Here is a 13,109-nt window from a genome sequence, read left to right on the forward strand (position 1 = left end):
TCTTAATTAGGTTTAATGTACTTAGTCATATCTCCAAAAAGCCTGCCTTCCTAAGGAGTGTGAATCAGGAATGCACAAAATGGCTATTTTTAAAAAACACCCTGCTATATGAAGATATCCTTTCATTTGGAAGTATTTCTTGGCACTAGAGCTCACTGAGGATGTTTAAAACATTTTGTGTATTATTTAAAATAACTTTTGCTAAGGAATGGAAGAACACCTACCTGAACTTATGCAGTCTGTTTGCAGATGCATTGATGTAATTTAAGACAGATTTTGCCCATTCCTTACAAAGTTACCATAAACAGTGTTTGTTGACACAATAAGGTCTGTGACTGTAAAGGTCTTGCTAAGTTATAACATGTACTGTTAGAACACTACATTTTTTAAGCATACTGATATTTGTTTGTTTAAAATAACATTTGGTTAATAAAATATTCAAGACTGATAAACAATAATGCTGAAACCAATGCTTTTACTTTTTATTTTCAGGTCTGAAATAGAGAGTACAAGCTTGTGTATGTTTTCTTATCAGTGTTACATGGCTGAAAGCTGTCAGCTGTTCACATGCCATATTAATAAATATGCCCAAATCATAAAGCTTTAACTGTATTTGCACATTGCTTTTATTACTAGACTGTTTCATTCATCTTGGCACAGATAATCCATGCAAGGTAGTTACTCACATCTCATAAACCACACTACATTCTGTTCTGAAATAACTAGGAACTTAGGAAAAAATATATATCTAAAAGCAAGGGCACTTGTGGCATCAAGTCAATATGTCAATATATTATAAAACCTAGACTTCTAATATATGATCACTGCAGGCAATAAATCACTCAGTTTCAAATTCTGATGTTTATAAATACTAAACAAATTAATATCCGCTACCAGGAGACGAGTCCAGCAAACAAACATTAGCGTGCCCAGCATTAGACACTAATAAGTGTGTTCAGTGCTGTGGAAATTCACATTATTAAACATAAATACAAATAATCTCTAATAAAACATTTCACCCAAAATACTGACCACTGAAGGACCAAAGAAAAAAATATTTGTCTTTGTTTTGAATTGATTTTAGAACTGTGTAATGTGTGAATCCAATACAGTAAAAATTAACTTCTAAAAAAAAAGAAGTCCTAAGACTGGTTTTTTTTTGCCTAGATAATAAAAGCAGTCATCTTTGGAAACATTTAATTTACCTTGTTTTGCAGAAAGAACACAAAAAGAGAGAAAAGCATTAAGATAGTTTTTGAAGCCTTAGACTGAAAAGTTATTGAACACTTTTTGTTAGATGAAAGACTGGTCTTTTTAATTGATCATTCAGAGGTACAGTATCTTTGCTTTATTAGGTAAAACCCCACATTAATTAGAATGAAAAGAAATATTCAGAGGAACTTAGGACTCATCCCAGGTATCTATTACAAGACATAAAACATAAACAAGTACACATTATTAACCTTGCATACTTTTGTACAACATTATGTTCAGTGATAATTGGAAGGCCATGTTTTGCATTTTAGATATATATATTATATATATGCATTTTACACTCTCCATATCACAAAGGTGACATGGCAGAAGAGTATCAGCAGTTATGTGGTATCCTACCCCTGTGAAAGTTAAAATGCTACATTATTCAAAAATTTCTGATTCAGATATGTGCAAAAATTATATCTTAATATAGATATCAAGGGCGGGTACGTGGATTCCCTATTTTTGGACCACATTATGAAGCAGCACAAGTCATAACAGGAAATTTTTATTACATGATAATCCTCAGGGTATCTCTGTTCTTCATTCAGAGATACCACTGCACCTCATATAGTGATATGTAAACTAGCTTTAATCTCACTTGCTCAGACACCAGCTGGAGTCAGGGCATGTGCTACAGTGCAGGTTATCTGCCCAAGGAAATTTTCCAGACTCTCTCAAGTTTGTACGGCTCCCATTGAGAAGGAAATTTTCAGGATTCTCTCAAGCCAGTACAGCTCCCCCTGAAGTCTGTGCTGCTGCATTTTCCCTGTTGCCACCCCAGGAGTTCAGCTCAGCTCTGCTGTGGACGCGTTCACTTTTCTGCAGCGCTGACTTCAGGTTTAGTTGGGATTGGATCCTCACTCACCTCTTCTGTACATACTCACAGCCCCTCTCTGGGCTATTGTGAGCTACTTGTACCCTAATTCCTTAATTCAAGCCCTTTCCCTGACTGTAGTGAGCCATCCTGGCTATGCCCCCACCTCTGTTCCTGCTCTGCCCCACCCCAACTACCTAAGGCCTGGTGAAACCAGCCTTACCTGGCTCTTCTCCCCACTCCAACCCCAGCCTCAGGAAGGGCTTCCCTTTCCTTTTTACACTCAACCAGAGGTCCCCAGAGCCCCCACACTCTGGTTGCTGCAGGAACTCTGCCTCCTCTGACCCAAGCCCCCCTTCCCCTGCCCACACCGACAGCCCCATCTCCCACAGCCCTGTCCAAACCAGCAGCTCCAGCTCCAGTCTGGGCTCCTCGGTGCACTCAGGAAGGGCCAGTCTCAGCCACGCTGTGTCTGTCAACAACATCTGTCTGCAGCCCTGCCCAAGCTGCAGCCCTCCACCTCTGGCCATATCCTAGAATGCTTCATCCTTCACTGCCAGGGAAGCTTTTAGGGACATTGAGGGGGAAGGTGGAGGGAGGATGAGACACACACACACACACACACACACACACACACACACATGCACATCAGAGGTGAAAGACCTTCTGAAATTCTCCTGAGGCTTCCACCACAAGCCCTACCATTTTGTGTCCTCCCATGGAGCCTGACTCCCTCTTTTGATGTTGCAGTCAGAGACTAGTCCCAGTCAGTGGGTAACACAGAAATCTGTCTAAAGAATATCTTCAATGCACTCTTAGTATATAGTATGCTGATATGAATTCTCTCAAATAACAGATAATGACATCATTTTGTAGAATGACATTGAAAAAAGGAAATCTAGAATTTTCTCACTGTTGTGAAAAGGTATTTAATGAAGTCAAATTAGGGGTGGAAAAAATATTTATCTTCCATAATTACTATTTATTCCTCTGGAGAATATTGTGAGCCAGATATTTGGATTTTGTAATCTATGGAACCATATTCATATCAGCCCAGCACCGACTGAAAACAGAAAATTTGCTTGCTTATAGAAAAAAAAAAGGCTTTGCATATAATGTACTAGTGTTTTAGACTAATTCATGCATACAAAAATCTGAGCCTGTAGCACTCAGGTCAGATCACTGCTAAGATCAGTGAAAACTAAGATACCTACTGAATAAATACCGGTCATACACGTCAAAACTGCCACAGGCAGCTCAGGTTGTTATTTTTGTCCAAGATGCAAACTGCCTGCAGCTAACTTAACTCTCATATTAGAACTCCAAATTTCTTTTCTTGCTCTCCCAAACTTTGGACAGTTTTTCATTCCTCGAGAGACACATAAATATCTTAAAATGGGCATTACCCATTATGCCCCCATAGGAGGGGCAAGGCAGACAATGTTATGTAATTTTTTGTTGCTCAAAGCACAAGGTAAAATAGGTGCAGATGGCACCAGCATGTGGCCCACAGAATGCATCCTCAGCCTCAGAAATACTAATTCCAAACTGTCAGTACTGCAAGCTGTCAACACACACATCATAATTCTCACTTAAACGAGTTAATAAAACTTGAATAGTGATCAGACTTTCCATCTTAACTCCATCAGACAGAACTGCTGTCTCCAGTATAAAAGTCATTGCTATTTAAAAATTCAGAAGTGTTATCAGTACTACAAGTTTTGCTCATTTGAAAAAAATCCCCAAAAATGTTCTATAAATAACTGTTTGAGCAACTTGAAAGTCATTCTTAAAATATTAGAAGAAAGATGACTGTATGGTTCTTAGAAAAGGGGACTGTATGGTTATCCTAATTGTCAGAACTTGGCTACTGTTTTACAATGGCAAATACTGCTACAATTAATGATGTGTTGCATTTAAACTAAGGAAAGTAATACAGAGTGTGTGCCTGCTGCCTTATGAATTTTTAATCAATGTTAATTTACTATAGGAAAAAAAAATGCCTTTTTTGTAATTATGGATTAGGGAATCTTCCAGATAGAATAGGGAATCTTCCACTTCCTGGCTGTGCTAGATGGATGTGTTTCTTCTGTATTCATCAATGTGAAGGTCCAGATGTAGATTTCTACCTCCCTCTGGCATCAATGGGAATTAGAATCCAAAGAGACTTTAAATTTATTTTTTTTGTCCTCAAGAGGAAAGGAAAACTGATTTTGAATTAAAAGTTGGCCTTTCCAGATAGCTCTATTCCATTCAATGTCAGAGCCATTTGGAGAAAGCCAGTTGTCCCTTTTCCATTATGATTTGAAAGTGGACTGATCTACTGTACACACATAAGCCAAGTGCCCTGGCAAGGCTGACCCAGCATGCTTTTCTCAATCCTACTGGGTTATGGGAGGCATTATTCCATTTCCACTTCATTTTCAAACTGTTATGGATTGTCACCTAGGCTTCCCAGCTACATATGGATTCAAGGCAGACTTCTTATTTGGAAAGAATCTAAAATATCTGGTGCTATGAGGTAGCACCACAACATAATGGAATAGCACTCACTTTCATAGGGGAAGCCCTAATCTATTTATTTCCCTTTGAAAGCTATGGCCTTTGGTTCTACAGATGACTGTACATATGGCACTTACTCATTCTTGCTGTGAAAGAAAATGACTTGCTACAAAAGGATTTTTCCAGTTGTTTTTAAACACCAGTGTGTGGTCTAAGCAGTAAAACTGCTGTGGGTAGTTCATTTGAAACTGTATTTGCACATTACTTTTTATATCAAGGTTTTCGGTTAATTTCAAGATTTTCCCCAACTGTTGCTCTAATAACAGACTAGTTCATTGGTTCAGTTGGTTTTGACTGTTCATTCAGGTTTTCATGTGAACCTTGCAAAAAAAGCACGTTCTGCATTTATGAAAGAGGATAAAGTTAAACTTCTGAAGTACCAACTGCCTAGCTTTTACCAAGGGAAATGCTAGCCATGGTTATCAACTTTATGATTGCCCAGTTAGTCATCTGTTTTACCCCAGCATTACTGACTACCAACTCTTCTTTTAAACATTGATGGCATGGGCATGCTTCTTGCACAGTGGCTTATCCTTCTTGGAGTAGAATGGCTGACCTTCCAAATTCACGTGGCATACCTAGAATTAATAACAAATACAATCAGGAATAATTAAGGGGGGAAAAAAGAGTGAGATAGATGTGACTATCAGTTTCAACTGTACTTCTCTTCTGCCCATGCATTTCATTGCTAGAAGTGCATCTGATTTCCTGGTTCAAAGTGCAAGCCGTGGTAGTTTTCCTGCTCCCCACTGGGGTTAGGCTCTGGTCTGCATCAGCTCTCCTATCTGTACTTTCCTGACACCCCTGCCCACTAAGTTTACTGGTACCCGATCCCCTGGGCAGCTTTGGCACATCCAAGCAGTGTTTGTGTAGACTGCCAAAGGGTGTTGGCACACTGCAGCACATGCTCCGACTTTCAGCCCCCGGTTCTGATCCTTTAACAGGCACAGGACTTCCCAAAGGCTCTGGTGAGGTGCCAGGGGCACCAGCCTTTCATGAGACCATCAGACACCCATTGCTATCGGTACTGTTTCTTGGTGTGGGCACTTATGTGATCAAAGAGTGAGTTATTTAGACAGCCATCACCGAATACTAATCACTTATTCTTACCAGGTTACTCTGCAACCCCCGAGTTCTCTGCCTGGCTGCCTTGGGTGTCAGTGTTGACATAACAAAGCAGGTGAGAATGCAGGGCTGGGGCGAGGCAGCTCAGGTTTAGGTCAGCTCAGACTGCCCTGGATTGCTCAGGTGTCTACACAGGGTAGTGCAGCACCACTGGCAAGGTCAGAGCTGACTAGAACCACTTAAGGCAGGCAACACATCACAATCTAGAAGTAAGAGTAAACATTGTCCCTAATGCTTATGGCAGGGTTAGGTGGCAACATCAGATGTTGCAGGATATGAGGATAGCATCTTAGAAATCAGGAGTCATGTATTGATTTGCATTTGACTTAACCCAGTGAAAGAAATAAAGTTAGGTCCTAAAAAAGAACCCCACTGTGAGGCATAATAAAACTATCACCTCCACAGAAAACTGGGTAGCTGAGGTAAACGAGCAGAAAAAGAACATGAAATATTCAGAGAAAGTGTCTTTTATAAGTGATCAATATTTATAAGTGATTAATAGCTTTCAGCTTGTGAAGGAAACTCTCTTCCTAGGTTAGAATTTCCAAAAGACTTCAGTTTTCACAAGACACTTTTGTGTCACTCACTTCCATGTACCCCTGAGAGACCAGCAGCTGGTTTAGCTTTAGATATTTATAAACATTTCTATACTTTCAACTCTTCAACCTAAATTTTAGAGTTAAACAAACATTAGAAATTGTCACTGTCAGTTTGCCGTGGCCAACATACTATTTTTAGCTAATTAGAGGTTCCAGATATTATCACTTTAGGAATACTATGTTGTAGAGCTGCACAGCAGTATTAGAACCAGATGAAAGTACTTTTATCATATGGATTTTCCTGCTTTGTGTGCAGAGTGTGGGAATATGGCCACCCTCTATAGCTGTGTGCACACCACAGATTGATGAGTTTGCCCAACTTCTATGCTAACTACTATTCATTCTCTCTAAACAGACTCCTTTTTGCAAGTTTCAACAAGAATTCTGCTTGGAAATACAAACTTTGCTGCTTTTTAAGTAAGATTATGGTTATGCTGTTCAGTATGGTGTTAATTTATTTTCAGTCTTGCTCTATCTTTATTTGGTAAACACTGGAAAGAGTAACAGCAATAGTGGTATGTATTGCTGTATGTACTCTCTAACACTGGATGTTTTATCAGAAAACACTCACTTGTGACGGTCAAATTTCATAATTCTAGTAAAAGTTTATGGAGCAGAAGAGAAATGACTCCCATGCTTCTCCATCTGCAAGTGAAAAATGAAATTCCATCCCTCCACATCCTTAGGCATATGTTAGTCATTCCTGCTTTCAGGTTTTCTGATGTTACTGCAAAATTTAGGAGTATAAAGGAATGAGACAGTATTTGGTGTGGAACCTACAGCACAAATGAAGCAGGTATCATGCCAAGTGTGTCCAAGAGCTTCAATGAATTTGTCTCCAGCTTCAACAGGATAATCACAGCCATGGCATTTTGTGCTGAACAAAGCAATATAATCTAAAATAAAACAGAAAGCAAACTTAGAACAAACTCTTAATGTCATTGTATTAAATCCAAGAGAAATAGAAAGTTTCCAGACAATGAATCTTTTGATTGTTTTTGCTCAGTTTCCAACTACATTCACTGAAACACTCATACTGAAATTTGCTTATTTTCTTTCCTTATTTCAATACAAACTCAGTTCAAAACCCCACGTCAGTATGACATTTGTCATCACAAATCTAAAAGACAAACAAAAAAATTCATGGAATTTGAACTTATGTTTCTCACATTACTTTTAAATTAGCTTTAATGTATGTGGAATCTATTAATAAGGACAAATATGGTCATACAAAAGAGTCTAATGGCCAGGGAATGTTACAAGTTTTCATCACTGGATTTATGTTCTTTCTGCATTGAGAGAATATTATGATAACCCCATACTGGCTGATTAGTACATCTTTACTTTGATTATCAAGGGCACTCGGGAAAGGCTTGACATTGAAAAAGATTAGTGGAAATTCTAAAGGTAGACGGAATTCATGAGAGTTATTAGATGTTATGACAAAACCTCCAATTTTAAAAGGTAGGTGCCCAGTCAGTTCAGCTGTGTGGTTTTTACTCTTCACTAAGAGTTCCTCTGATTTGTAAAATTTGAATTGCATAAACCATAAGGAAGGAATCTCCAGAGAGAGGCAGGCTGGAGGCTCTTTGAATGGACAAGGGGATACAGAGGGAATATCACTTAAACCTTAACCTCCCTCCTGACCACGCCAGGCAGCTCATTTGCATGGCAAGTACCATTTATTAAACCTTTTCCATAGTTTGGGAAAACTTGGCCTTTTCCTTTGTTAGTTGGCAAGAAGCAGATCATTTGTTGCAACAGGCAGAAAACAAAATCTGCACTACCATGTGTTGCACATCTGTGCAGAGCTATCTTTTCATATATGGTGGTTGAACAATTTTAGGGCGAGGCAGCAGCATCAGAGGTCATAACTCAAGTGATTCAATATAGAGATGGTGGGCAGTCCTAAATGAATAATTTTTCATTTCTAGTGAGCAGAATCTGCCAAGGAAGGGAGTGGGACAGGGGACAAGGTGTAGGAAGAGGAATGCAAAGTAAGTATCATAATACATAAGGGAGAGAAGTGAGGTGAGGCATTCTGGGACACTGAGGTAAAGACCAGCTGTTCTATCATATAAACTGGAGAAAAATACAGAGACAGAAACACTTGTATGTGTGGGGAGTGGAAACAAAATCCATGCTGGATGGGTAACTGCTTTTATTTTGTTCATCAGCTGCTTTATTCTTATGTTTCTTCCATGAACATGAAGCACATGATTATGAGCAGAACTTTCCAGTTTGCCATACCTTTCTCACAGTAAGGTTCCCCATCCTCCATGTGAAACAGGCTGTTTCCAAATGGCATCTTACAAGCAGCACAGACAAAGCAACTTGTGTGCCAAGTCTGTCTTAGGGCATGCATCACTTCCTGTAAAACAAACAAACAAACCAAAATCTCCAGCAGAAGAGCAAGCCCTGCAACAACCTACTGGAGAACTAACACAAGGCAGAGGTGCTCTACATTCTTCCCTTCTTTATCAGCCAGTTCCCTTCCTCAAAAGAAATAATTATGACAGAAATTGGACTCCTTCTGGAAAGAAAGAGGAAATAGGACTGCAAACTTTCTAGAACAATGTATTTGCCAAAATGAAACAATATGGTTCAGCCAGCTGTTTGTATCAACATGCCCAGTTGCTGTTGCAGGAGAGATTCTGCACAAAGATTCTGATTATTTTCTCCTTTGTTTTGTCACGACTAGTATGAACTCTTCAGTGCAAGAGTATGATTTGTTAAATAAATTTTAAAGAGTGATTTTCTCTCTAAGACCAAGAATAAGTGATTTAAGGCTGCTGTTTCAAAACAGTTTAGATAATGTAGCAATTTCTTTATGCTTCTTACAAGAATGATTTACAAACTAATGTGAAAATTTAAAAAAAAAAAAGTCCTTAGATTTTAACTTATGTAAACTTAGTAAAAATGAGCCTGTGTGTCTGTTCCTAGACCATGTGTTTAGCCCAAAAAACCCTAATTCTGTGCAACTGATGTTCTCTTAAACTGAGCATCTAGATTTTATCAGCTTCTGACTTCTGTATGGAGCAATCTCTATCACTGCTTCATTTTTTGGTCATACAGAAGCCTTCCAAGCCCCAAAGCTGCTGTACTGAGCTCTAAGGCACAGTTACCTGCTGATTTGTTCAATCTCACATGTGCCCAGGATGATGTTTGACAGTGTATCTCTGTCAAACAGTCCAGATTTCAAAAGACCAGCTGTGTAACTGGTGTAAATTAACTTTGTTAACTTCAGTGAAAGAGCTCTGATTTATACCAGCTGAGAATCTCCATCCTATTTTTTGCTGCTTCCAATTATATACATAGAGTCTGATTCTCTTCTAAAGATTACTTTTAATGTCCATTGATTATGACAAAATGGATTGAAGTCCTCTTCCATGCTTTTAATCCAGTGAATAGGCAAAATACTCTAATTTAGGTTTGCCATATATCTTATTAGAGAATCACCATTTGAGATTCATTAACTTCTGTTACCGTTTGCAAAGCAGCTATCACTGATAAATAGGTTTGGATTCATTTATGAACGTCAGTGAAGTAAGAAGCAAAAAATAGCTTGAGAAATCTTAATAATATAAATAGAGGCAGCTGGCATCTTTGCTGCTTTCCTGATGAAAATCCATAATGGGAAACTGCTTTGTGCCAGCATTCATTAGGTAACTTAAGTCAGTACTCTGCTGTAAAATTACTCCTACTGCTGCAGTAGCAAATGAGACTTGGTTTGGTTGGAGCCAGAGCTTCACCATCAATGTCTGATGCTGCCATCCCTAATTGGCAGTTGCAGAGAAGAGCATCTAGTCTGTCAATGCAAACATTTAGACAGATGTCAAAGGTGACAGCTAACCAATGTGGTGCTCCTGGCTCCCTCATTTAAGAGGATCATGTCATATATTCACTGCAACTGCATGTCCAAATACACTGCTAAAATTAACTCAGGGTATTCCAACCTCATCCCCATCTAAGCTATATGGAGAGCAAATTTAGTTGTACATTTACTTGTACATGAGTACTTTAGCACAAAAGTGGCATGTATTTTTGGTTTTCTGGAATTCAGACTTTGTATTTGTTCTGTATTTTCTTAACTATAAGAAGCCAGCTGTGTTGGTAACTACCAGTGAGGTGCAGCAAGAGCAATGGGCGTCCTCCCAACATCACTGACTTCTCCACTGAAATTTTGACTAAGCCCTAAGTAAGAAATAAAAACCCAGTTCAAGTCTCTTACTATAAATATAAGGAACAGAGGGATAAAAGGAACATAGTGTGTATGGGATAGCAAAAAACTACCTAGAAAGTGTTATTTACTTTACACACAGTGAGATAGTAACTGGATTACATATTATATGAGTTGAATAAACTACAGAAATATCCAAGAGTTCAGATAGATAAAAATTATTATAAAATAATATGTTTCTCATTCTGAAACAATCAACAAGCTGGGAAATAATTCTTAAACAGGAGGAAATAATAAAATATCTGCATTCATTGCTTACAGTCTAAACTATTTCACTACTTCAGTGATCCACACAGTTGCAGAAAGGGTTAATGTTGCTTTCTTACCCCCATGATCTTAGTGTGGCACCTGGAACAGGTTGGTGCAAAGAACTGTTCATAGCAGCGCTCACAGTACACACTATTCTGCTCCTCCACAAAGCACATATCAGCCAAGGATGTCTTGCAGTAAGCACAGTTGAATTCTTCTGGGTGCCAAGAGCGACCCATGGCTACCAGGAAAGGACCTCTGCAAACAATCATGGTTATCTTATTTGTATTGCAAAAAGACTGAAAGCCCCTGATTGCAAACCCCACGTACATGTGTAAGAAGCATTCTACTTGAACCATGAGGTGCACATTGAAAACATCCAGAAGCCTGAACAGAAATGGTCTTTTTCAAGATCATTACTCAAATACACTGCTAATTGGTTAAAACATTTCATTACTGCTTGGTCACATACACTGGATTTATAGAGAACTGTTGGAAAAATCATCAATTGTTTTCATATCTGCATAGCTATGACAGGCCTTTGTAAGCAGCTGCAAAGACAACAGGAAAAGGCCAAGGGTTGCAACATAGAAGATAATGCTTCTATTTGAAAGCATCAAGTAACAAGCAACTTTCTAGACCTACACATCCACACCTCACAATAGCTCCTAAAGTCTCCTGCCCTCTTTTCATCTGAGAGCATTGCATATAGCATGTTCTGGAAATGTCAGACTATCAGATGACAACTTGCTCTTTCATTATGTGGAAGACACATTAAATTCGTTTTGGTGATTGACTCTTGACTGTAGTTAGATATAGAGATTATTACTGGACTATTTCCATTTCAGAATACATAAAGAGCAATAATCAGCATTTCCACATCACCAAACCAGCTCCTTTTAGTGGAGAAGACTGTCATTAAACATGGATTACTTAAAGTTGGATAGCAGTCCACAGGCTAACAGTAGGCACTGGTCCAGCACAATGAACTGGGAGAGGAGAAGGGAGAGGCATGCTATGAATCACTGGTAACAGAGTGTAGGCATTATCTTTCTCCAGACACAAAAGCAACAATTACATTTGGCTGCTGTTCCAAAATGATGCCTCGTTCCTTTTCTGTCCATAATCCCCTCTCTCTGCCCCCAGCCCCCCAACTCTCCTAATTAAGTTGTACAAACCTCCTTCAAAGGGTTACCTTAGGACCAGAAACCTGTTTAAAAAACAAGCAGTGATTTGCCACAGCATCCAGGAGACCAACAATTAACATGTATAACTTTGCAGTGATAAAAAGAGAACCGCACAATAACAAAATGAGCTCTGGAAATGTTAAATTAATGAGGCAGACAACAGACATCCCTGCTGGGTAATTTAACAGAGTCTTAGGCTCTGGTACTGGATATTAATGTACAATAACCAGTCTCTCTGATATTTTTTCCTGCTTCATCCCCCTTGAAGACTCATGCCCTTACCGAATGATGCTGTTGCAGTGGCCACAGAGAGGAGTTCGGCTGCTGGCCGGGAAACGCTCAGCCCTCTGAACTGTTCCCCGGGCTATTGGGGGCTGGGAAGAACTTGGAACTGGAGATGGGTAAGCAGAGCTTGAGGCAGGAGATGGCACTGGAGCACCCCTTGGTAGGATGTGCTTTGTGACAGTGGTGGTGGATTTTCCAGGTGCAAATTTCTGGGAAAAGGAGTCATCTGTTACCCAGGGAGGGCGACTTGCAGGCTCCGTGTTGGCTGGGGTGTAGGAATGAACTGGTGCTGGTGCTGGTGCTGTTTTAAGTATCCCAAAAGAAACCAAGAAGTATTTTAAAGTCTTTTTCTAATGATGGCAATACAGCAATACTTACCAAAGGGTACTCCATGACATACAAAAAGTAAAAGCTTCAGATGATACTTAATTATTGTCTGTTCCATTATTGCTCATTTATTCTGGAGTGAAGCCCAGGATATCAGAACAATTACTGACTTTTAATCCACATGCATCACAGAAAGTCATTGCCTACTGGCTTTTACAGATTTTATGGAGACCATTTTCAAGGTCATCTCTTCATTTTCTAGTAGGAATGGATATGACAATTCTGTGTTAATTTTGAAGACTGCCATATAATCTCTTTAAGACAGGTTAAAAACAGAAAGGTCAGATCATATAACAAAGTTTTAGATGAAATTCCTCGGAATTTCCAAAAGTTATGCTTAATTTTTGGTCTCATTATATTCATTCAAATGCAACGTTTTCTACAGATATCACTGTTATCTA

The 13,109-nt window shown here is 39.0% G+C and overlaps 1 protein-coding gene across 8 annotated transcripts in view; it reads right to left on the reverse strand.

Annotated features, from left to right (window-relative positions):
• Positions 1–458: 458 nt before the first annotated feature.
• LDB3 (LIM domain binding 3) overlaps positions 459–13,109 on the reverse strand; it is a 122,429-nt gene continuing 109,778 nt past the window's right edge. For all 8 annotated transcript variants that reach the window (XM_051799822.1, XM_051799827.1, XM_051799829.1 and 5 more), the window contains 5 exons: positions 12,319–12,622; positions 10,927–11,107; positions 8,611–8,731; positions 7,141–7,256; positions 459–5,214 (listed from right to left, as the gene is read on the reverse strand). In XM_051799822.1, the coding sequence (XP_051655782.1) occupies positions 5,125–5,214; positions 7,141–7,256; positions 8,611–8,731; positions 10,927–11,107; positions 12,319–12,622 (812 nt within the window). In that variant the 3' untranslated portion in view covers positions 459–5,124. The remainder of the gene's footprint in view (positions 5,215–7,140; positions 7,257–8,610; positions 8,732–10,926; positions 11,108–12,318; positions 12,623–13,109) is intronic.

Source organism: Manacus candei, unplaced genomic scaffold, assembly GCF_025592945.1.
Source record: "Manacus candei isolate 608988 ecotype Guabito, Panama unplaced genomic scaffold, ASM2559294v1 h1tg000050l, whole genome shotgun sequence".
Classification (NCBI taxonomy): Eukaryota; Metazoa; Chordata; class Aves; order Passeriformes; family Pipridae; genus Manacus; species Manacus candei.